The sequence below is a fragment of the Capra hircus genome, chromosome 7 (genome assembly GCF_001704415.2).
Source record: "Capra hircus breed San Clemente chromosome 7, ASM170441v1, whole genome shotgun sequence".
NCBI classification, from domain to species: domain Eukaryota; kingdom Metazoa; phylum Chordata; class Mammalia; order Artiodactyla; family Bovidae; genus Capra; species Capra hircus.
The window spans coordinates 42570967-42597341 of NC_030814.1; the positions used below are offsets into that span (position 1 = coordinate 42570967).

The following is a 26375-nucleotide window of genomic DNA, read 5'->3' on the forward strand; positions in this document are numbered from 1 at the left end:
CTCAGCATGGGCATGGGGTGAGTGCAATTTGCCCAATCTGGATTCATTCAGATATGGTGTAATGACTTGGGAACACAAACGCCTGGACTGTGCTTTCAAGGACTTGGGCAAGACCACGAGACATACTCCCAAGGAGTCAAGGACACTGGCCTGTGTGTAAGCTGAGTTTTCTCTGAACCTGTTAACGGTGTGTGAGATGCAAGCGCGTGTACTGAAGAGATGACAGCTAACAGAGAACGCAAGACAATTAAGTTATTTTGTTTTTCAGGCTTTCTCAGAATTCAAAATGGACTTCATCCCTGGGGCCAGAATCATTTGTGTATATAAAGCTCAGTAGTTGGCGTTTTAGCCAAAACCCCAAAGAGAGACCACTGGCTCCATAGTGCAGATGGTTTGTTCTGTTGTTGATTTCACCTGGGGCTGCCAAACCTCTGTGAATGTTGGTGAAATCTTAAAAAAAAAAAAAAAAAAAAAATTCTACAGAGAAAAGTAAATGGAGCTGGAGACCACTCAGGAGGTCTCCTAGAAAACTCACTGTTCCTCTCTGGGATGGAAAAGATCATAATTTGTAACCTGAAACTCATTTTCAGTTAATCCCTTTCTGCTGACAGTGGTCTATCTGTGAAGCACCTCCTCAATTCACCTCCTCCATCAGGGTGCGCCAGCCGTGTCGCAGTCCTGCCACTGCCATCTAGAAGCTGGAAGGACCTGGGGCCTTGAAGTTTCATTTCTTTCCTCATCCCCTTCATTCTGGGGCCTTTCCCCACTCTGGAAAGATGCTGTGTCAGACTTCTGCAGCTTTCCTCTCTGCAGGTCAGAGGGTTCCCCCTTTGCACCTACTACCAAGGCAGTGCTAAACCAGCAGAGGCATGAGCCAAATATGAGTTTGTGACTTCCCCTGGGAACCTAACCTTCGTTTAGAACATTGTTTCTTGTGAAAAGATCATCTGAATTGCCAACACTAGAATTTCTTCTGGGCTTTTGAGACAGTCATTAGGTAATAAGCAGGAGAACTCTTGAATCCTCAGGACTGTCTTAGTAAACCTGGCTGCTTGGGCAGCTGGTAGCATTTACTGTCAGGTAAGCGCACCGCAAAGTGTAACAGGCCTTAGGAGGTATTTTCTCCTGGACCTGCTCTGTGCTTTCCACCACGTGTATCAGTGTAAGAGGAGAACCCTGAAGAAAAACCTTAGGGAGTCTGTACTTGGCTATCTGTTTTGGAGATTCTACTTAGACGTATGCACTATCCACTCTAGAAGGCATCTTGGAAGTCTGCTACCAGCTGGTGCTAGGCTGGCTTTTAGCCCATCTCATTTGATATTACCTTGTGCTTTACCTTAAGAGGTAAACAGGGGTCTCTGCTCTGGGGTCTTCCCTGAGCAGGGGAGACAGAAAGAAGATAGGGGAGGAGAGAGGGACAAGCGAGAACGGGGGAGGAAAAGGAGAGAGAGAAAGGGGAGGGAGGAGGAGGAAGAAAGAAGGAATTAGAGAAAGAGGGAAGAGGGAGGAAATGGGGGAGGCAGAGGGAGACCAGGGAGGAGAGATAGGGAGGGAGAAGAGGGGTGGAGAGATGAAAAGAGGGGAGCTGGAAGAGAAGTAAAAAGTGGGGGTGGGGGGAGGGGTGGGGAAGGAGAGGGAGAGAGAGACTGACTCTTCCTAACAGTCATGCATCCAATTCCAGCCTTATCAAAACAAAATCTCTCAAGTCAACCAAATCTCCCACTGCAAATAAATGGCAAATGATCAACAGGCTAAATAAGTTCCTTTTGAACGCAGGAATCTGGGAGCTGGAGGTCGGATTTATTTCCCTCCTGGAGGCAATTTTCACACATGCTGCTTAAATCACTGCTTACTGAAGCTGTTTATTTAATTATTTAGCATCGTGACTGCGGGCCAGATGTTAGAGAAGCCAGGCCACTGAGCCGGGCGCTGGCTGGAGAGCTTGTTGTTTATGGATTTCGGGCTCTGCCACAGCAGCTCCTCCAGTGGGAGCTGGTCCAAGTCACCCACCGGCTGACTGCGTCCCTCCAGACACCCACATCCTGCAGCGGTAGAGTGAGGCACACTTCCCCACCCCTGCCCCAGTGAGAGTCTGGGCACAAAGGCACCTGCCTCCCTGTGGCACGTTGATGAGTGGAGCTCCAGATGTTTCAGTCCCAGTTATCTATCAGGACATTCAGGCAAATGGCTTCTCAAAATGTCCATCTGTATACCTCTCTCTCAGCCCTGAAGCCAAACAAATGGCATCTTCTGTCTGGAAGTCTAACAATGCCATTCAGACATAGTCCCTTTCTCCCATCTGCTGTGGGGGTGCACAGAGGATCCTGTTTGCTGCTGTTCATAACCTACAGAGTGGGTAATACCACCCAAAACATTATGTGACCATGAGACCCGTGTTCATCATTAGAGTCGTTATTGTGAATAACCTATCCTTGTTTAAATTTTAGGACTATGCAGCTTAAACCCCACTGAGTGCTTTCCATGGCTGTTAGAAGCAGATCTGCTCTATTAAAAGGAACCACAGAAACATATTCGGGGTGGGGGAGGAATACAGCTGCAGCTCGCAATGGAGCTAGGTTCAAAGTCAGCATGTAGGGCAAATATGGCACGGATTCAAACTATCACTACAAATCCCTTTTACAATCCATAAAGTATGATGTGCATGGTTTTGTATATGCTGTGCTATCTCCTAATTAATCCAACACAGCCAGCTTTTCCTGCAGCACTGGAGGAGAGAGCTTCCCTGTGGCTGAGCACCAGCTGAAGCAGCTGGCTGGTGTTTAGGGGCCACGCTACATGAAAAATTGTTTATTCTTCCTCCCTACCCTCTAAATGAGTATCATCAGATTTGCATAAGTTAAATGTGTGTATAGAATGAGCCTCTACCCTTGAGCAGCATCATGGAACACATGCTTTGTTCTCTTTTCTGAGGCTATAAAATGTGTGAGCAGACGTTCCGTCTTAGATCCGTCACATGGTGCTTCATTCACCCTTCCGTTCGATGCTTTCTGAGTGCTTAGCCTGGACCAGGCCCTGCTGAGTTCTTTCTTTTCTTACCTGTTATCAGCTGAGTTAGTACTTTAGTCTGTTCATTGAGGATGTTCACTGTAACATTTCTGGCAGATTTGAAGTAGAGGGCGTTACCCTGTAATAAGAAAATAAGAGAAATACATGAAAATAGCAGATTTCTTTTTTTCCCCATTATAGGTTCTTATAAGATATTGAATAAAGTTCCCTGCACTATAAAATAGATTCAGCTTTTTATTTTATAGATGGTGACAAAAGATTTCTAAATAACTGTAATCCCAACTCTCCAAGGGCTGAACTGATCTTTGTGGTTTTTTTTTTTTTTTTTTTTTTTTTGCTGTTTAGTGGCTAAGTCGTGTCTGACTTTTTGCAATCCCATAGACTATAACCCTCCAGGCTCTTCTGTCCATGGGATTTCCCAGGCAAGAATATTGGAGTGGGTTGCCATTTCCCTCTTCAGAGGATCTTCCCAACCCAGGGATAGAACCTGCATCCCCTGCCTGGCAGGCAGATTCTTTACTACTGAACCACCTGGGAAATAAAATTTGAATTGATGTATCTTTATTGGAAAATCCTCGTTGTTTAGTTATCCCCACATATATGATAATTAATTGGCATTCAGCCAAAATGGATTTTCCCCAAAGAGACACAAAGATAGACAGATATACTTAAAAGACATTTCATATACACATATACACCCAAATTTGTTGAATTCAATACTTTAAGAACACAGAGCCCTTTAGCTCTTGCTGTAGATGGTCGTTAGCTCTGGTACACGGGATGATCCGGAATGATGATAGTCTCCTAATTTCACCCTCTCTGGTTCACCAGTTTCTCCAGATTAATCATGCAGAGCCCTTAGTGGAGAGCAAAGGCTTGTGTGAAATACACTAGGTCTACCCCTCCAGCAGGTCCACCAGCTGAGAATCCAGGTGCTCTGTGGGAGGATGGTTTGCTTTTTGTAGAGATGTTTACCACATGTGGACACACAATCCAGGAGATCCAGCATCTCCAAGAAGACCTCTGCCTCCCCCTTTTTCCTTCTCTTTATTCAGATTTTTTTTCTTCCAGGCATCCTCTACCTTCAATCCATCTCCCTTTTATCAAAAAGGGCACCTGATTCCTCTTTCACATGGTGGCAGTCATTTCTGAGAATGACTCAGAACAAACACTGGCGTGCTTATTCTATAAAGGTCCTGATAATAAATATTTTCAGCTTTGTGGGACATATTGTCTCCGTGTTAACTACTCATATCTGCTGTTTTTGTGCAAACCAGCCATAGACAATATGTAGACAAATGGGTATGGCTGTATTCCAAAAAAACTTTCTTCATGGACAAAGACAATTGAATTTCATATAATTTTAAACAATATAATCTTACCATGTCATAAAATATTATTATTCTCCCCCCTCCCCCTTTTAAAAATACTGAAAACTATCAATTCTTGGGTTGGGAAGATCCCTTGGAGAAGGAAGTGGCAATCCACTCCAATATCCTTGCCTGGAAAATCCCATGGCAGGCTACGGTGCATGGGGTCACAAGGTGTCAGACACGACTGAGCGACTAAACCACCACCACCACCAAAAACTATCTCTGTTCACTGGCCATTTGAGAACAGGCAGCCATAGGCCATAGTTTGTCAACCCTCAACTTAGATGTTCTTTGCTTGGAATAAACTAAAGCTATAAAGCAAAGGATGAATCTCTGACAGAATATGTCAGTAACCAGATAGTTGTTACTAGAAAAAAGACTGTGTAGTCATCCTCATCTTTTCAAACCTTTGTTGCCATGACTGGTCAGTGGCTGTGGAGTCTATACACCTCTCTGATTCCGGGTCACCCCTCTCTCTGCAGCCCGCTCTCACATGGTATCTGCCTGAAAATTTAGTAAAGCCACTACAGATTCAGTCTCAAATACAGAGAAACCATTGCACCATGAATTGTTTGGAAAATGAAGATGGGAAAGACCCCCTTCACCTTCAAAGCCTTACGTTCCAATGGGAACAATCACACAGCACACACACCTACAATACCAGGCAGGGGACGGCAAGGGTGATTAGAGAGTGGCAAACGGTGTGCTGAGACTTCCCTGAAGCGTGAGGCTATTCCTGGCTTAAGGATGCGCAGAGAGAAGCGAAGGGGGTAGTCATGTGTGAGCTGAATTTCCCAAGGTAGGATAGGGTTTTCCCAAGTTGGAACGAAAAAACAAGGAAGATTATGGACTCTCTCATCTCTTTTTCCTTCTAAAACTGGTGATTCGTGGGCCCAGCCCTGTGCCTGGAGATGGTGAAGAGGCAAGGCTGTGCTGACTGCAGCTCAGGTCGAGGTCTGAGTTGTTTTTGCAAGAGGTGGAGTGGGGCGTGGGGCGGCCACCACCCAGGCATTGTCCACACACTGACCGTTAGCGCCAAGGGCCCTCTCAGCCAAGGTTAACTGCTAAAATGGATGGACGACTCACTCAAGCCCTGAGGAACCAGCTAACCGTGAGTGAGGGCTCCTGTCCTAGTGTTGAGGGAAGAGAGAACTGCCACATCCAGGCAACCACTGATTCACTGACCCCCACCCTCCATTAATGGCTTAAAATTAAAATTTTTCCTGGTGAATAAAGAATATTTTTTGGTTCTGTTTTTTTTTTTTTTAATTGGAACAGGGAAGAAGAAATACACTGAATCTAAAGTTGACATAGTTCTTTTTTCCCCTATCTGTTAGAAAACAAATATTAACCAAAAATTGTTTGTCCATTGCTTCTGGCAGTGCTTAACTCTTCTACTGAAAACTTAAAAGGTAAGCTTTTTAAGTTCAAGCAATGTGAGAATTCAGAACTTGGAAACTCCAAGGGGGATATAGGTTTCCAGAAGTTAATGTACTAACTCTTCATATATGGAGCAACCTGACGCTCCAGAGAGAGGGGTGACCCAGAATCAGAGAGCTGTATAAGCTCCACAGTCACTGACCAGTGTGTGATTCTGAGCAACCTAACTGCTCTCTGGTTCATTCTCTGCAACACTGACAGCAGCAGCAGCAGCAGCTGGGGCTGACACAACTGAGCCCTCTCTATGAGCCAAGCACACAGCAAAGCCCTGGAGTCAAGCTACCTAGCTTCCAATCTCTACCGTGTTCTTGTTGGCTGACTGAGCAAGTTAAGGGTTCTGTCTCAAGTTTCTTGATATGTGATGTTGCACGTATTATTATTAAGTTATTAAAATACACATCTGATTACAACTATTAAATTCTATATATAATTAACCTTCTACATTCCAGGCACACAGTAAGTCCCCTATAGTTGGTAAGGTTGGCGAACAGGGTGGACAGGGCAGTTTAGTGACAGAGGCAGGAGGAGGAGGGTGTTGGGGGAGAAAGAAAGAATGGAGGGCGGGGAAGATGACCTTTCTTTGTATATCCTCATCCTTACAATCCACCTGTGAACTAAGTTTTGGGTATCTTCTACGTCCACTATTCTGTTTCCAGATTTCAAAGGATCTCCCTATAGTTGCAAGTTTTCCACTGTTACCTTTCAGATGCCAGTATTTTCAAATGTACCTGCCTGTCCTTAATATTCACAAAATTCTATTGAGGAGAAAAAAAAATCTCCTAACAGCTTTGATCAAAGTTTACAGCGAGAGATAAAATATAGCCAGCCATTCCCTTTTATTGCTATGTCAAAATACAATACCTTAGCATTAATTGATCTGTTGATCACGCTGGCAAACAGTCTTTGCTACATCAGGATTTAAACAAAAAGCCTCCTTCTAGCCTGGGACATCTTGCTGTGATCCTCCCAAATACCTGATAACAGAAAGGTTGCTGGGAAAACAGCAGGAACCACCAGTTAACAAACTCTGAAGTGCCTCCCCTGACAGCTGGGTCAGTGCCATCATATTTGTTCTCTGCTTTGGCTGACTGAGGTTAAACCAGGGAAAAGCAGCCAAGAAAACACCCCTGGGGTCTCTCGGTATCATAATGAGTAGGAGAAACACTTCCATGTCTGAGGAGACACTAAATTCTGCCCACTTAGCTGCTTCTATTTCCTTTCTCCCTCCCACTCCCCACTGTAGCCCCTGGAGCTGGGGAGGTTAATTTCTGCTGCAGGACAGCCTGCTCTGGGGCCAGTGAATTTCCCTAACTAACCTCACGGCAACCATCCAAGGACAAGGGGCTTGTGGGAGACCAGGGGGAGGCTTAGCCTCACCTACTAGAAAGGAGTCTGGCAGACCCAAAACTGGGCTGTGGATTATCAGCGATCTGGACCTGGGCAAGTCAGTCAGTGGCCAATCTGCCCAGATTCTCCTGGACACAGGCTGAGCTGTGTGGGGCATGAGGAAGAAGGCACGTAAAACCTCCCCCACTTCGAGACAGCAGGACAGTCCACATCAGGACTCTCCTCAAACAACTAAAGCCTCTAGTATTTGGATGGATAAGAACCCCCATTAATTTGCTTCTCTAAAGCACAACAAGCAGAACAGAATCACATCTTTTCTTGAGGACTCAAGACCACTCAATAAACATTATTTGTCCCACAGTGTTTTCCAGAGGTTACTGTATGCAGGTAGCTATTTGAACACTTAATGGCTCCATCATGCTGACATTTTGAAACTATCTGGTCTTATATGAAGACAGTCTATATAAACATCAAATACTCCAAAGCTTATATTGAAGAGCAGTGGTTCACATCTCTTACAGTCACAAGAGCTTTCAATTTGCCAGGATTCTCCTTCAGGTACTTCCCTCCCTGTGGCCCAAAATATGCTCTGAGCTCTCTCTTGATTGATTGGCTTTAGATGTTAGCCACTGAATTTCTGCAATGGTATGGACTCTTGCATATAATTTTGGTCAAATCAATATTCAGAATCTACATTATTAAGGTTATGTGTATACTGTCCACAGCTAAACGAAATCAAGCTCTTTAATTACATTTCCTTTTCCTTTCTGGCCCACTATTTTTTTCTTTTTGTAGACTAGATAAATGCTTCATGTAAAAAAATGCTTTCTTTTTCCTCCTAATGTTGAATCCTTTTCTTTAGGTTCTATTTTCTCGGAAATAACCTCAGCTTTAAATTTCCAATATTTCTGCTGATTAAAAAAAATTCTACTACCATACCTGTAATTTTCAAAAGCTTTTTCTTATTCTTTGAACCTTCCTTTTATACCATCCCTTCTTTGTTTGACTGACACACTATCCTCTCTCTGGGGCTTCCCTGGTGGCTCACATGGTAAAGAAGTTGCCTGCAATGCAAGATACCTGGGTTCGATCCCTGTGTTGGTAGCATTCCCTGGAGAAGAGAATACTGGCCTCCCACGCCAGTATTCTTGCCTGGAGAATTCTATGAACAGAGGAACCTGGCCAGCTACAGCCCATAGGGTCACAGAGTTGGACACTGACTGAGTGACTAACACTTTCATTCTGTCTTACAGGGGAATAAAAAAGCTCTTTGGAAGCTCTGTGTTTCTGGAAGGGCAAACCCTACATAGTGTACTGTAGTGGTGAACTGGCTAATTCAATGGAGAACCTCCAAATGTCAATATCTGTGGGCAGTCAGTACCTGTAGGTTAGTTTCATCAAAGAGGGATTCTCTAAATTCCTGCCAGGCAGGTGGTAGATATAACCTTAGAAATCAGTTCTGATGTTAGAGGGGGAGAGGGCTGGATATGTTGCTATTCATTGGACAGACTTTGCTTCAACCCTGTTTTCAGTGCTTCATTCTATGTCTAACAACCAGAGCCTAGAGTTATTCTGGTTTAACTTTTATTTTTAATTGAAACATAGTAAATTTACAATGTTGTGTTAGTTTCTGGCATATAGCAAAGTGATTCAGTTTTCTATATATATATTCTTTTTCATATTCTTTTTCCATTATAGTTTATTATAAAATATTGAATATAATTTCCTGTCCTATATAGTAGGACCTTGTTGTTTATTATATATATATAGCATGTATCTGATCATCTCAAACTCCTAATATATCCCTCCTTTCTTTCTCCTTTGGTAACCACAAGAATTTTTTTTTTCCTATGTCTGGAAGTCTGTTTCTATTTCATAAATAAGTTTATTTGCATCACATGTTAGATTTCACATATAAGGGATATCATGTGGCATGTATTTGTCTTTTGCTTCATCTAGTGTGATAATCTCTAGGTCCACCCATGTTGCTATAGTTGACATTATTTCATCATGTAAATGACTGAGAAGTATCCCATTGTGTATATGACCACATCTTCTTTATCCAGTCATCTGTCCATGAACATTCAGATTGCTTCCATGTCTTGGCTTTGTCAATAGTGCTGCTATGAACATTGGGGTGCATGTATCATTTGAATTGGAGTTTTCCTTTGTAGGCAGCCTATTGTTATACAATCTGCCACTGTATGTCTTTTGATTGGAGCAGCTAGTGCATTGACATTTAAGGTAATTATTGAGAGGTATGTATTTAATGCCATTTAAAATCCTGTTTTCTAGTTGATTTTGTATTTTTTCTTTGTTCCTTTCTTTCAGTTTTTCCTTTTGTGGCTTGATGGTTTTCTTTTGAATTATGCTTGAATTCTCTTCCTTTTGGTTTTTGTAAATCTACTGAATGTTTCCTCATTTGTGATTACCCTGTTTTCAAGTATGTTAAACCATTATTATATTTACTTGCTTTACACTGGTGATCATATGGGTGGTCATATAGGTGCAAACAAATTCTTTAAAAAATCTTCATTTTCTTACTCCCCTCCCCAACGTTTTATGATTTTGATCTCCTCATTTACAACTTCAAATTTATCCTTTTGCTCTTCATTGCAGTTATCATCACTTGTGCGCACACACACACAAATTTAATCTATGTACTGGCTTAAGTGGTTTATTTTCCAATTGTGATTTTTCTCTTTCCTATATATTCTTGCCTCTTTTCTATTGAAAGAAGACTTTTTAATCCTTCTGGATGGCTTAACATTCTAGATAACAAACCTCCTATCTTTTGCTAGGCTGGAGAGGTTACTTCCTAGCTGGGTCAGTTGTGGGTGGGATCTGGGTATAGATGCTGAGTTCAGTTGGTCTTTATGCAGATTTTCCAACCAGGGCCTTTTGTCAGCCTCACTCCAGAGTGCATCATGACTACTGTGGGCTCTGGGCACTGCGCCTCAAGTGCTTTGTGGAAAAGTAACCCTGTTCTACTGATTCTGGACAGTGACGCTCAAGTCTTCAGGGATATCTAGCTCCTGAGACTTTCCAGGCTCTGTATCATGGATCCTCTTCCTTGATTATTTACTCTCTTTCACTGCATGTTTGTAGATCCTAGCTCTGCCTGGTCATCCCTTTCCATCATTTTTCTTCCTCTCTCTGTGACAATGTGAGCTTACTCCTGTTAGTTTTGTCCTCTCACTGTCTCTTTGAGTGAGGTTTCTGAATGAAGCAGAGGCTTATCATTTCTCACTGCTATCAGTCTATCTCTAGGGCCATTTCTTACTCCTGCTTTCTTAAGTGGAAAAAGCAGGTTAAACTGTGTAAGTCAAGAGCAAATGGTGTCTAGTCCAGGACCCAAGAACCTCTCTTAAGCATCTTATGTATACTGAGTGTCTAGAACATACTATATACTGTCCTTGTCCAATGCTGTAAAGAGCAATATTGCATAGGAACCTGGAATGTTAGGTCCTTGATTCAAGGCAAACTGGAAGTCATCAAACAGGAGATGGAAAGAGTGAACATCGACATTCTAGGAATCAGTGAACTAAAATGGACTGGAATATGTGAATTTAACTCAGATGACCATTATATCTACCACGGCAGGCAGGAATCCCTTAGAAGAAATGGAATAGCCATCATGGTCAACAAAAGAGTCTGAAATGCAGTACTTGGATGCAATCTCAAAAATGATAGATTGATCTCTGTTTGTTTCCAAGGCAAACCATTCAATATCACAGTAATCCAAGTCTATGCCCCAACCAGTAATGCAGAAGAAGATGAAGTTGAACGGTTCTTTGAAGACCTACAAGACCTTTTAGAACTAACACCCAAAAAAGATGTCCTTTTCATTAGAGGGGACTGGAATGCAAAAGTAGGAAGTCAAGAAACACCTGGAGTAACAGGCAAATTTGGCCTTGGAATATGGAATGAGGCAGGGCAAAGGCTAATAGAGTTTTTCCAAGAGAACACACTGGTCATAGCAGACACCTTCTTCCAACAACACGAGAAGACTCTACCCATAGACATCACCAGATAGTCAACACTGAAATCAGAATGATTATATTCTTTGCAGCCAAAGATGGAGAAGCTCTATAGAGTCAGCAAAAACAAGACCGGGAGCTGACTGTGGCTCAGATCATGAACTCCTTCTTGCCAAATTCACACTTAAATTGAAGAAAGTAGGGAAAACCACTAGGCCATTCAGGTATGACCTAAATCAAATCCCTTATGAGTATACAGTGGAAGTGAGAAATAGACTTAAGGCCTAGATCTGATAGATAGAGTGCCTGATGAACTACAGACGGAGGTTCCTGACATTGTACAGGAGATAGGGATCCAGACCATCCCCATGGAAAAGACATGCAAAAAAGCAAAATGGCTGTCTGGGGAGGCCTTACAAATAGCTATGAAAAGAAGAAAAGTGAAAAGCAAAGGAGAAAAGGAAAGATATAAGCATCTGAATGCAGAGTTCCAAAAAAAAAAAAAAAAAGAAGAGATACGAAAGCCTTCCTCCATGATCAATGCAAAGAAATAGAGGAAAACAACAGAATGTGAATGATGAGAGATCTCTTCAAGAAAATTAGAGCTACCAAGGGAACATTTCTTGCAAAGATGGGCTCGATAAAGGACAGAAATGGTATGGACCTAACAGAAGCAGAAGATATTAAGAAAAGGTGGCAAGAATACACAGAAGAACTGTACAAAAAAGATCTTCATGACCAAGATCATCACGATGGTATGATCACTCACCTAGAGCCAGACATCCTGGAATGTAAAGTCAAGTGGGCTTTAAAAAGCATCACTACAAACAAAGCTAGTGGAGATGATGGAATTCCAGTTGAGCTATGTCAAATTCTGAAAGATGATGCTGTGAAAGTGCTGCACTCAATATGTCAGCAAATTTGGAAAACTCAGCAGTGGCCACAGGACTGGAAAAGGTCAGTTTTCATTCCAATTCCAAAGAAAGGCAATGCCAAAGAATGCTCAAACTACCACACAATTGCACTCATCTCACACGCTAGTGAAGTAATGCTCAAAATTCTCCAAGCCAGGCTTCAGCAGTACATGAACTGTGAACTTCCAGATGTTCAAGCTGGTTTTCGAAAAGGCAGAGGAACCAGAGATCAAATAGCCAACATCCACTGGATCATGGAAAAAGCAAGAGAGTTCCAGAAAAACATCTATTTCTGCTTTATTGACTATGCCAAAGCCCTTGACTGTGTGGATCACAATAAACTGTGGAAAATTCTGAGAAACCTATATGCAGGTCAGGAAGTAACCATTAGAACTGGACATGGAACAACAGACTGGTTCCAAATAGGAAAAGGAGTGCGTCAAGGCTGTATATTGTCACCCTGCTTCTTTAACTTGTATGCAGAGTACATCATGAGAAACGCTGGGCTGGAAGAAGCACAAGCTGGGATCAATATCCTCAGATATGCAGATGACACCACCCTTACGGCAGAAAGTGAAGAGGAACTAAAAAGCCTCTTGATGCAAGTGAAAGAGGAGAATGAAAAAGTTGCCTTAAAGCTCAACATTCAGAAAACGAAGATCACTTCATGTGAAATAGATGAAGAAACAGTGGAAACAGTGTCAGACTTTACTTTGGGGGGGCTCCAAAATCACTGTGGATTTTGATTGCAGCCATGAAATTAAAAGATGCTTACTCCTTGGAAGGAAAGTTATGATCAACCTAGAAAGCATATTGAAAAGCAGAGACATTACTTTGCCAACAAAGGTCCATCTAGTCAAGGTTATGGTTTTTCCTGTGGTCATGTATGGATGTGAGAGTTGGACTGTGAAGAAGGCTGAGCACCGAAGAATTGATGCTTTTGAACTGTGGTGTTGGAGAACACTCCTGAGAGTCCCTTGGACTGCAAGGAGATCCAACCAGCCCATTCTAAAAGAGATCAGTCCTGGGTGTTCTTTGGAAGGAATAATGCTAAAGCTGAAACTCAGTACTTTGGCCACCTCATGTGAAGAGTTGACTCATTGGAAAAGACTGTGATGCTGGGAGGGATTGGGGGCAGGAGGAGAAAGGGACGACAGAGGATGAGATGGCTGGATGGCATCATTGACTCGATGGACATGAGTTTGAGTGAACTCTGGGAGTTGGTGATGGACAGGGAGGCCTGGCGTGCTGCGATTCATGGGGTTGCAAAGAGTCGGACATGACTGAGTGACTGAACTCAACTGGCCCTGGACAATAGGAAAGGAAAAGCTCCTAGTCCATCAGGAAATGGAAAATAACCATGACAATAATACAGCATCCCTTCCATTGAGATCTATGCTGTCCAGGTATGAAGGGCACAGATTTTAATACTTGCTTTTGATGCCAGCTGCATCAACACAGTCTGTTCTGAAGTTATTTATCTTCATAATCCTACCTGGTAGTATGTTTTCTTTGCTCTCAGAGGAACTAACAATCTGATCTAGGAATGCAGATAAATAGAGAAAACCCCAAGAAAGCACATAAAGAATTTCCACATTCAGGGAAGGTTTTCGACTCTCAGTGGGAATGAGGTTCAGAGAAGGAAGGGATCAGTGTGGCTGACATCCTGCAGCAACTTCCCAGAGGAGAACTGGGCTGGCTTCTGCCTTATCTGCCTAACAAAATGGCACAGCAGTTTACAATAGCAGAACTTCCACCTAATGTTGACTTAGAACACAAGGGAACCTCGCCTGTGGTGTAACGGTTCAGAGTGCAAGCTCCGGAGTCAGATTTGGGCTTGAATCCTAACTCTTTTATTAAGTAACTGTGTAGCACTGGGTAAATCCTTTTTGAGACTCACTATTTATATTTATGAAATGGAGTTAAAGGCTACCTAACGCTGCTGATATGAGGATTAAAAAAGATAGTATATGCCAAGGGCCTAGCACAGCAGCTATCAAAATGGTATGTAAACTATAACAAAGAAACAGACAAAAACCTACAGAAGGAAGTTTGCGCTTAGAAAACAGCCAATTTAAGGACAGGGGCAAAAAATAAGAAAGATGAGCCTGGAACATCTTATAGGGTCAGAAGGAAAGAAGTGCTCAAAAACAAACAAACAAAACCCAGAAAAACATCCCACAATTATGGGGGACCATGTCAAAGGAACACAGGAGACAAACTGAAAAAGCTCCCAATGGTCAAGCTGTGAAGCTCAATGTGAACAACAAAATAAATATTGCAGCATTTAATTATTACCCAAGGCATAATAAAATACATATCTGTGAGTCCAGTTCTGATATAAATAAATGATTAAAGAAATAAATGGAGAAAAAAAAAAAAACCCAACTCTCCTATGTAGAAGAATTCCAAACATTTTTCAGTTAATTCTCTGCTCCTTAAAGATAGATACACTTAGTGACTTCCTTTAGAAGAACACAACATGGAAGAGGGGACCGAAACGTCTCAGAGGAGAAAAATGACAAACACCATCTCATCCAGGGGGCCAAGGTCAACTTCAACAGCGGTAAGTCATGTTGATATAAGGGATACTTTACCTTGGGATACTTTCCAAATAGGAAAAGGATTTGGAAAGGGATACTTTCCAGATCGGAAAAGGAGTATGTCAAGGCTGTATATTGTCACCCTGCTTATTTAACTTATATGCAGAGTAGTACATCATGAGAAACACTGGGCTGGAGGAAGCACAACCTGGAATTAAGATTGCTGGGAGAAATATCAATAACCTCAGATATGCAGAGGATACCACCCTTATGGCAGAAAGTGAAGAGGAGCTAAAGAGCCTCTTGATGAAAGTGACAGAGAAGAGTGAAAAAGTTGGCTTAAAGCTCAACATTTAGAAAACGAAGATCATGGCATCCAGTCCCATCACTTCATGGGAAATAGATGGGGAAACAGTGGAAACAGTGTCAGACTTTATTTTGGGGGGCTCCAAAATCACTGCAGATGGTAATTGCAGCCATGAAATTAAAAGACATTTACTCCTTGGAAGGAAAGTTATGACCAACCTAGATATCATATTAAAAAGCAGAGACATTACTTTGTCCACAAAGATCTCTCTAGTCAAGGTTATGGTTTTTCCAGTAGTCATGTATGGATGTGAGAGTTGGACTGTAAAGAAAGCTGAGCACTGAAGAATTGATGCTTTGAACTGTGGTGTTGGAGAAGACTCTTGAGAGTCCCTTGGACTGCAAGGAGATCCAACCAGTCTATCCTAAAGGAGATCAGTCCTGAATATTCATTGGAAGGACTGATGTGAAGCTGAAACTCCAATACTTTGGCCACCTGATGCGAAAAGCTGACTCACTTGAAAAGACCCTGATGCTGGAAAAGATTGAGGGTAGGAGGAGAAGGGGATAACAGAGGTGTAATGGTTGGATGGCATCACTGACTCAATGGACATAGGTTTGGGTAAATTCCAGGAGCTGATGATGGACAGGGAGGCCTGGCGTGCTGTGGTTCATGGGGTCGCAAAGAGTCGGACACGAGTGAGCGACTGAGCTGAACTGAACTTACCTTGGTACTCTTCCTCTTCAAAACCCATTCCCCTCATCTGATCATGAGAAAAACATCAGACAAATCTTAACTGAGGATCATTTTGCAAACACCTGGGCAGTACTCCTCAAAATGGTAAGTGCACTGAAACCAAGGAAAGTCTGAGAAACTGCCATAGCCATATAGAACCTAAAGAAGCATGACAAACAAAATGCGGTATCCTGGACGAGAACCTTGGAAATAAACAGAACATTACATAAAAAAAAAGTATATCTGAAAAAATGATTTATTTTAATCTAGTAACAATGTATCAATATTGGTTCATTAACTGTGACAAAAGTACCATATTAATGTTAAACACTAGTAACGGGGGAGATTGACTCTGGGGTATACAAGAATGCACTGCACAGTCTTTACACCCTTGCTGTATATATGCTGCTGCTAAGTTGCTTCAGTGTTGTCCAACTCTGTGCAACCCCATAGCAGCCCACCAGGCTTCCCTGTCCCTGGGATTCTCCAGGCAAGAACACTGGAGTGGGTTGCCATTTCCTTCTCCGATGCATGAAAGTGAAAAGTGAAAGTGCAGTCGCTCAGCCCTGTCCAACTCTTAGCGACCCCATGGACTGCAGCCTACCAGGCTCCTCTGTCCATGGGATTTTCCAGGCAAGAGTACTGGAGTGGAGTGCCACTGCCTTCTCCATCTGCATATATAAAACTATTTAAAAATTTAAGTAGTCTTTTGGAATGCTATATTAGGCTGCCAAATTCCAAGATCCAGAACTTCAGGAAGAGACCTCGGAAGGGCACTCATCTCTGAGAAGGCAGGATGCTTAACACATTATGGACGTGTGATTTCACTCTGAAGTAGATCCTATCAGAAAATTCTCCCCTAAACAAACTTATGTCTGCAGGATTTTATCTCTGGCAATATTAGTGGAGGAGATCTCTCACAGCCAATTTTCTACCCAGGACTCTTTACACACACTCTCTTTTTTTAATTTACATTTCTTTTGTCTTTGTGAAGTGAAAATCGCTTAGTCATGTCTAACTCTTTGTGACCCCATGGACTATACAGTCCATGGAATTCTCCAGGCCAGAATACTGGAGTAGATAGCCTGTCCCTTCTCCAGGGGATCTTCCCAACACAGGGATGGAATCCAGGTCTCCTGCACTGCAGGCAGATTCTTTACCAGCTGAGTCACAAGGGAAGCCCTTTTGTCTTTATATGCTCTCATTCTCCCCTGGTCAGGTTACAAAACGCAGAGTAGTCAGAAGTCGCTGGCTTCCTTTGTGGTAGGAGTCACAATGTATTGGCTATTCTGATCAATGTTCACTAAATAAAACTTTTTTAAAAAATTGAAGTATAGTTGACTTACAATGTTCTATTAATTTCTGCTGTATAACAAAATGATTCAGGTATACATATAGCTGCATTCTTTTTTATATATTTTTATTGTGATTTATCACAGGATATTGAATATAGTTCCCTATGCTATACTGTAGGACCATGTTTTTTTGTTTATCCATTCTATATACACGTTTCCATCTGCTAATCCTAAACTGCCAATCCACCATCCCCCCACTCCCTCGGCAACCGCAGGGGAGTTCCTTATGTCTGAATGTATTTTTAAGAAATACTAACTCTTGATGTGACTAAGAATAAGCTAACTGACACAAACTTAGATTTGCCATTAAAATCATACCAAAAGGTAGTTTGTAAGCACAACTTTAGCAAGCATCAAATGTTTTCATTATCATTAATATTTTAAGTTAGGATGTTTTAGTTATCTTTGAGTTGATCCTCATGAGCAGTAGCCTACCAGCTCCTCTGTCCATGGAATTTCCCAGGGAACAATACTGGAGTAGGTTGCCATTTCCTTCTCCTGGGGATCTTCCCAACCCATGGATCTAACCCAAGTCTCCTGCATTGCAGGTGGATTCTTATCAACTGAGCTAGCAGGGAAGCCCTTTACAAATATGCCAAATATGTAGGAACAATATTATTGTATGGTCATTTCTATTTTACCTTGGAATATCTTTTTATAATGATCTTTTGTGTATTTCTATTGTTTTGGAAACATTTTCCAGTCATGAATAATGAAGCTATACTGTGAAGCACTTACTCACACTAAGCCGGGAGCTGGTCCAGTTTTTCCATCACCCCATTCCTGTTCACATATTCTCCATGATGTGCCCAGATTTGGGTGCATTTAGGTCTCTCTGGATATGTAAGTAAATTGAACTGCTCTGTTCAACAATTCTTTTGAGGTGTCATGTTAGCATATCAAAACTGGAAGTGGACCGCCAGCTTTCCCAGTGCTTGTTACATTCCTGGCATCCAGCAGGCTTTCAATAAATATTTGCTGAATAACTGAATGCTCAGATCAAATTAACAGTCAACAGAGAGTGAGAGTTGTCAACAAAAGAAGCAATTAAATGAAGGTTGACATCAGCTGTCAGAGTTTTCCAAAGGCAAGCCAGTAAGCATGGCTGATGTGATCAACACAGGAAACAGAGGGGTGGGAGGAGGCAGTATAGACCTGTAATCAACAAATACTTGTTCACCACCTACTGGAGTGCAAGGAACCTCATGCGGTACAAATGAGAGCCGAATGCTGAGACTCTAGGTGACAGGGAGAAGCAGAGGCGTGCATCGTTACCCTCAAATTTTGTTGACATAAAGGTTAAATAGTGCCTGTGATTTTCCCTGGGCTTGTAGCATCCATCTGGCATATGGTATGGAATATAGCTTCTTTTAATGAGCACTTGTTCATTTCATGAACATTTCAAAGGTTATCTTCTAGACATAAAGCACTGTGCCAAGTTCTGAGCATAGTACTGCTCTCCTGGAGGTTACAACCCCTAGTGGTGAGGATGGACATGAAACGAAGAGTTCCTTAAATGATTATATAATTGCAATTGCAATGAGTACAATAAACAGGAAGTAGAAGCTGATCTGAGCCCACATGCAAGAGAAACCTACCCTAATCCGGGCAGTCAGTGAAGGCCTTCCTAAGGGAGAGACACTGTGGTTGCGATCATAGGAGTGAATGGGAATTAGTTAGCTAAACCCGATGAAAAAGAACTTTCCAAAGAGTGACAGACAGGTGTGCTGGCCCTTAGGCAGGAGGGAGCTTGGCATTTTTAAGGGACAGAGAGAAAGGCCAACGTGGAAGGAGATTAAAGATCAAGAGAGAGAGAGGGAAACACGTCCCCCAAGTCTGCCATCGGTTTTGCTAACTCTGTCCATGCTGTCCTCTGACCAACAGGGATGTTTGATTGTGATGTAAGAAAACTCATTTATTTTTCCTTAAGGATGGTTCTTTGGGGTTTTACAAATAAATCTTTCCCTGCCTTAGTTCTTTTTCTATACAGTAAGTCCCCTACATAAGAACCTTCAAGTTGTAAACTTTCAGAGAAATGAATGTAGGTTTGCCTGTCCAATTATGTAAGCCAAGAGTGAAACTGCAGCTTGCTCTCCATCTTCCATTACTGACGATCCTTCCCCTCTACAATCTCCCACCCCCTCCAGTCAATAACTCTTGCCTGCTCACTCGATGGCAGCCCCTGTATGCCGGTTGTTGTACTCTATCACTGTACTTGTCAAGGAACCATACTGCAAGATTAAAAATGTTTTGTATTTTGTGTTTGTTTTTTATTTCACACATTTTTCATGTGTGAAGAGTATTATGAACCTAGTACATACTATATAGCTGATTGTGTTAGCTGGGTACCTAGGCTAACTTTGTAGGATGTATCAATGTGTTCCCGGAACAGAATCTGTTCATATATAGGTGAATTATTGTATTCTACCCTACCCACATTTGGGTGTCATCTCTCATACTAAGTCCTCATTGCCCGTGGAATCCTCTTTGGTAAATAGTTGAGGTGGGAATTCAAATGGAAGCCATTTTCCTTAACACTATCTACCAACAGATTATTTTCCCTTCTAATAGGCAGTACTATCTTTATCCCAAATATACATAAGTCTGTGCCAGAACCTTCTAGTTTATTTTATTGTCTGTCTCTTTGGGCATCTATACTATATTCTTCTATTTCTATGGTTTATGGTACATCTAAATATCTGATAGATTCGTCTTCCCTTTTTACTCTTAAATGTCACTTAAATGATACTAGACTTTCTCCAGAAGTGGGAAGTCATCAAAGGATTTTAAGCAAGGGAGTGATGTGAGCCTATTTTCACCTTAACCTCTGGCTACCTTGTGAGGATTGATGTGAGAAACCAGGAGGGAAACTACTGTAGACATGCAGGTGGGAGAAGACGGCAGCTAGACCTGGAGTTGGGATAGGGGAGATTAGCAGAGAGGTTAAACGTATCTTTCAGAATTCATAAGCGTCTAGGCTTGGGAATGAGGGAGGGGCATGGTCCAGGATGGCACTTATGTTTCTGGGCAACTGGAGAGGTAGAAGGCCATTCACTGACCCAGAGACCAGTGTGGAAGAGAGAGAATACTTGAAAGGAGAGTTTGGTAGGTGGAAGGTTGGGGACTTAAGAATTCAGGCTGGGGCACAGTAGGTATGAATTTCTTCAGAATCTAGTGAATTGAGGTGCAGAGTTGCCATTTCTTTCAACTCTACGTTCTATCTTTAAGTTGCACTGTGCATCCACAATGAATACTAAAAGCTCCTTTAGAAAAATGTTCACAATTAAACTATCTCAACTGCCAAAACTCACACAGAAATCTGTGCACTTTCATGTTGATTCTTTCTGGTAGCTTAAATTTTGCTTTCTACTTTCTCTAGAAATCATCACTTTGGGATTCTATGAGAGGGCAGACGTATAATAATGCAATCCTTCACTTAAAGGTAACATCTCAAGTCAAATTTCTCATAGTTTGAAGGTTACAAAGAATTGAAAGAGGCTTTTTAGGAAGATGAAAGGCAGTAATTCTTCCAGTCTGGTGTGGCGGTATGTGTGAGAGTGTCCAGAAGATGATGGAGGGGTGGGTTTCTCATTATATATACAATAAACAAGTCAGCAAGAAACATATAATTATGAGTTAATTCAAATTTGCTTGTCAAGGTTCCTGAAATGTAGCTATCTCCATAAACTGAAGTCACTCAGTTGTGTCTGACTCTTTGTGACCCTATGGACTGTAGCCCCCCAGGGTCCTCCGTCCATGGGATTTACCAGGCAAAAATACTGGAGTAAGTTGCCATTTCCTTCTCCAGGGGATCTTCCCTACCCGGGGATCAAACTCATGTCTCCCGCATTGTAGGCAGACTCTTTACCATCTGAGTCACCAGCTACCTCCATAGGAGAAAAGAAAATGCTGGTGATTTTCCTCTATGGGGGTAAGGTCAGATCTGAAGGTTAAATGGGATACCTTTTAGCTGAGAATGACTACTTGTACATTTCAATCAAAGAGTCCAAAGGGACATATTGTAACCTGGACTCAATTCTGAGAGGGTGCAGCTAATGCAGACACTGTTTGGGCATACAGAAAAAAACAGACGTGTTATACCTGCTTGACTGGGGATACCAAGGTCAGTCTTGGATACCCTTCTAGTTGCCCAGCATAGTGCTAGAAACTGTAACAGCAGTGTAAGAGGCCGCCTAGAGCATGTGCTGTATTTGGAAAGATAACCTTAAAATTTAAGCAAGACTCCAAAACCAGTATGACATTGGAGACAGACTGTGACGGGTCACCTGACGATGTCCAGTTCACTCTCCTGCACGTCATCTTAGGCTACAGTTTCATCTGTACAGCAGATATCGTGATGCCAGCTTTAGTAACTGACTGAACCTTCTTTTTGGCATTTCCTAGTATTTTGCAGAAAACTTTTTCAGAATATGTGAGTAGCCATTCTTCAAAATAAAATAAAAACCTGCACAAAAAGATTTTGTAGGGGTGGGAAAGTTCAGTAAACTCAATGTTACTTCTAACTTCTAGCTGCATAATACTTGTCAATCTATTATCAGGTCTAAGAAGTCCCACATCAACATAATTTGTTTAGCTTTGTGTACCCAGGAGTTCTAAAATCTACTTAATCCTATAACTTTATTTTTCTGAAACTACATGTTGACAGAAAACATGGGAGGACCCATGTGGGGAGTGGTACATTACTGGTTGCTTTAAATGACCTAGTATCTCTGGTTTATCTCTTTAAAAACCAACAAAGGACTTTTTAGCAGAGAAGCTGACACATGACAGACTCTCAATAATGCCTACTGGACTGATTAATGTTTATAGTTCTAGTGAGCAGGTGTTATGGACATTTTATAGAAAAGAAGACTGAGGTTAGGTGTAAAGCACAACTTGCCCAGGCCTGCATGCTGGTAAATGACAGAGAGAGAGAACTTGGGACTCTGGACATAAGCACTTCCCCTCTATATGTCCCTATTGCTGTGGGACATGTAACCTGAACAGAAAGGATAAGAGCTGTGATGAAGGGAAGAGTTTGGTATCAGCTGGCATAGTTAGGGCAATCTCCACAGAGGGGGAGGGAGACATGACCAGGGTTTTGAAAAAGCCAATAAACACTGAAATCCCTTGGTACTGGGAGGCAGCACTATCTTTTCCTCATGAGGTCAAGCAGATTTCAGTATGATAGCATTAAAACTCAATAGGCATCAAGATAAAGATAAGCTTTACTCAAGGAAGTTTGTTTTTCCTAATATAGAAAACAACAGATAAAAACTCTTTCACTCCTGTTCTTTGCTACAGAAACTTCAGAGGCCAAACTTGCCTGGCTTTGGGGCATATTTGCAAACAGGGCTCTTCCTTGCAGTGACCCATGAGCACCCGCAGACCTCGGAGCGCGAGTCTGGCTGTGTGGTCCCCGCACATTCCTCAGCTCAGTTTGCATGTCTTCCTCCCTCCATCAATGAGGCCTTTAGAGATCTGACCTTTCAGAGAATGGTGCGTGGCCTGCGAGGGAGGCAGAAAGCATCTCTGAGGAACAATCTGGGTCAAGATGATATGAGCCTTGCAGACGGAAGCAAGTGCAAGTGGAGGCTGGCGTTGCTGACACGGAGAGAGAGGCAGTTGCTGCTTAGGCCCAGTTTATGGTGTGGGAGTGTTGCAATGTGATTTGTTTTGCAAGATATAGACCCAGCCCAATGCTAAGGGACACAATAGAGACTTTGCCTCTTAACAAACCAGTACTAGTGATACAGAAACAACCCAACCAACCCCTAACTCTGGGTCATGCGAGCCTTTCCTTGTGCTGTGCTGCTGTGGTTGTGTTGGGCTTTGGAGCCATGCAGCAATCAGCTGAGACCCAGCTTGGACATCTCTGAGTTAGGGGCCCTAGACCACACAGTCTGGGGTTTCTCACTTGGAAATGGGGCTTATTATGTGTGAAGTGGACATGTTAACTGTAACTCCCTTACAGAACTGAAAGGATTAAATAAAATAGCACAGATAAGGAATTTAGCATTGTGTTTGTACCTTTAAGCGTATGCATGTATATTTAAAAGAGTATTAGGTCACTGACATCGACAGTTGAAAGCTCTGTCAGCCCCAATACACTGGCAGAGTTATGAGGACGTGAAACATTTCTGCTTTTCCATGGTGGTTAAGAGCCTAATTTTAGGCAGATGAGCGGAGCATACAACATGGCTCTTCTAGACACTAGTGATGTGAATGCATGCAGGCAACTTAATCTTTTTTGTGTCTTAGTTGCCTCATTTATTAAATAGAGGGAGAATAGTTCCCATCTGATAGGCTGCTGAAACTAGTAAGTCAACACATGCATGACATACAGCACAGTGCCTATTAGAGAGTAAGAGCTCAGCATATAGTAACAGTAACTGATATAAGAGGACCAGAAGAATGTCCTGCATAGCATTTGTGTCTAGGTAGAGTAGATGACCCTCTGGAGTGATCAAGGAGGCATGGAAGGCATTCTGACCAAAAAGAGGGGTCTGAAGGGCTCATGGTTGAAGCTCCTTACATGTAAGCCTGCCTCACCAGCTGCCATGGAGAACTAGGTGAGTGGAGGATGGAGATATGGTATGTAACTGTTGATTCAAAGTGAGGACATGAACACAAATTCCATATGGCACCTTAGAACAGGTTTGCCTGGATAGGTATTTCATGAAGGGTAGGCAGAAAAGGAAAGGGAGTATTCAAAAAAAAATATTTCACATTTGAGGCACTGTTTGCATTTTGTATGCATCTAATTATCAGATTTACAGAAGGGTTAAGCAGTGATTATCCCTAGGTTACATGGAACCCGACCTAGAACCCAGGCTGGTAATCTAAAACAGTGCTGGGACTTAATGTTATGCTCCCTGGGTCCTTACAGCTCTTAAGAAGTGGAAGATAATATGTGACTTTAATTTTCTTGTTCAAAAAAGAAAAAAGAAATGAGCACACATTATTTTCACAACCATATAAAATTGTGATAGATAATATGTTAATTATCAGGAATATCATGAATATAAAATATAAAAACATATTCATAAAATAACATGACATGTCATTAGATATTTAAAGTTACAGGCAATATATAAGTTTCTTAAGTATTTTTGTGTGTTCTTAATTTCTTTTTTGGCAAGACAAAAATTTCTAATTTTATGGGCAAATCAAAAGGGAGAGAAGAGGAATGATTTTGTAGTTGTCATGGAAAAGAAAGCTAACTTTTTGTAGAAAAAGCATATATGTCTCCACTCCCCTCACTTAGCTAAGTAATATCTACATTGTATGAGTTCATTGGAAAAGGGGAGATGTCTAAAGAGGAAATCAACTAAAGTAAACTTCAATTAAATTGGTAAAAGTCTACAGCAGTTCAAAAAGATATCTTCTTCTTCATTCTGTAGAAAAGTAACAGTATCATGTGGTTAGGTACTTTGGCTTGTGGGTGCTAACTCAGTTTTCCACTATAAGAACATGGCCAGAATTGATATGAGGTTCCAACTGAAATGGGGAGATTAGTACATGCTTTGATACACTCCTGTGCTCCAAGCCTATAGCAATGTTACAGTAACATCAACAACAAAAGCAACAAGAAGAGGAAAACCAATAAGTCAGAGTTGGACTCAGAAAACATACAACTCATCACATCCACTAGAATGACAAACATCATCACCATCATCAGAAAATAACAAATGTTGGCAAGGATGTGGAGAATCAGAACCTTCAAACATTGCTGGTGGGAATGGAAATTGGTACAGCCACTATGGAAACCAGTTCGTCAGCCTCTCAATAAGTTAAACATAGAATTACCATATCATCCAGCAATTCTACTCTGTGGTATAGACCCAAAAGAATGAAAACAAATATTAAAAAACAATACACAAATGTTCATTGTAGTACTATTTACAATAACCAAAGGGTAAAAACAACCCAGATGCCCAGCAACAGATAAAATGTTAAAAAAGAGGTGTATGTTTATATAATGAAATATCTTTCAGCCATGAAAAAGAATGGAATGCCGATATATGCCACAGCAAGGATGGACCCTGTAAACATACTCAGTAAAGGAAGCCAGACATAAAATGCCACATACTGTATGATTCCATTGATATAAAACACCCAGAAGATGCCCATCCAGAATAGGGGCAGAAAACTGATTAGTGGTTGTCAGGATGTGGGGGGAGAGGGTACCAGGCAGTGGCTGCTTAATGGATACAGGATTTTTGTTTAGGGTAATAAAAAAATAATAAACTGTGAACTAGATGGTGCTGATAGTTACATAACATTGTGAAGGTACTTAATGACACTGAATTGTATACTTTAAATTGATTCAAGAAGTAAATTTTGTTATATGTATTTTCCCACAATGAAAAAAAAAAAAAAGGACAACCATGTGCATGGTCTAGAGAAAGAACCACTAAGTGGAGTGCGGGCTACAGACAGGGGTCTGTTGACAGTTAGGTCTGGAAGTAGGCCATAATGACTGTGTACTTGGCTCAGGCAAAGAAGAGGGGACTTCAAGAGTTCTCTGTGAACTAGGCTCTCCTGCTAGGAGGTTTTAAAGCAACAGGATCCTGTGAAGGAAGAGAGTTGAAAAATCTGGCTTAAGCCTCAAAATACAAAAAACTAAGATCATGGTATCTGGTCCCATCACTTTATGGCAAACAGAAGAGGAAAAAGTGGAAACCGTGACAGATTTTGTTTTCTTGGGCTCCAAAATCACTGCAGATGGTGACTGCAGCCACAAAATTAAAAGATGCTTGCTCCTTGGAAGAAGGGCTATGACAAACCTAGACAGTGTATTAAAAAGCAGAGACATCACTTTGCTGACAAAGGTCCATATAGTCAAAACTATGGTTTTTCCAGTAGTCATATATGGATGTAGAATTGAACCATAAAGAAGGCTGAGAGCTGAAGAATTGATGCTTTCGAATTGTGGTCCTGGAGAAGACTTTTGAGAGTCCTTGGACTGCAAGGAGATCAAATCAGTCAATCCTAAAGAAAATCAACCCTGAATATTGATGGGAAGGGCTGATGCTGAAGCTGAAGCTGTAACACTTTAGCCACCTGATGCCAAGAGCTGACTCACTGGAAAAGACCCTGATCCTGGGAAAGACTGAGAACAGAAGAAGGGGGCAGAAGAGGATGAGATGGTTGGATGGCATTACTGACTCAATGGACATGAGTTTGAGCAAACTCTGGAAGATAGTGAAGGACAGGGAAGCCTGGTGTGATGTAGCTCATGGGGTCACAAATAGTCAGACATGACTTAGTGACTGAACAAAAACAAAGACCCTGAGGGGCCCTCCTGGTACAAATCCTTTTTGTGTCCCCATTTCTTGTTTGTAGGAAATA

At 41.8% G+C, this 26375-nt stretch overlaps 1 protein-coding gene across 4 annotated transcripts in view; it reads right to left on the reverse strand.

The window, feature by feature from the left end:
• The window catches only part of SGCD (sarcoglycan delta), a 1076456-nt gene that overhangs the window by 160442 nt on the left and 889639 nt on the right, over positions 1 to 26375 (reverse strand). For all 4 annotated transcript variants that reach the window (XM_013965725.2, XM_018050121.1, XM_013965722.2 and 1 more), the window contains one exon: positions 3058 to 3145. In XM_013965725.2, coding sequence (XP_013821179.1) covers positions 3058 to 3145 — 88 coding nt within the window. The remainder of the gene's footprint in view (positions 1 to 3057; positions 3146 to 26375) is intronic.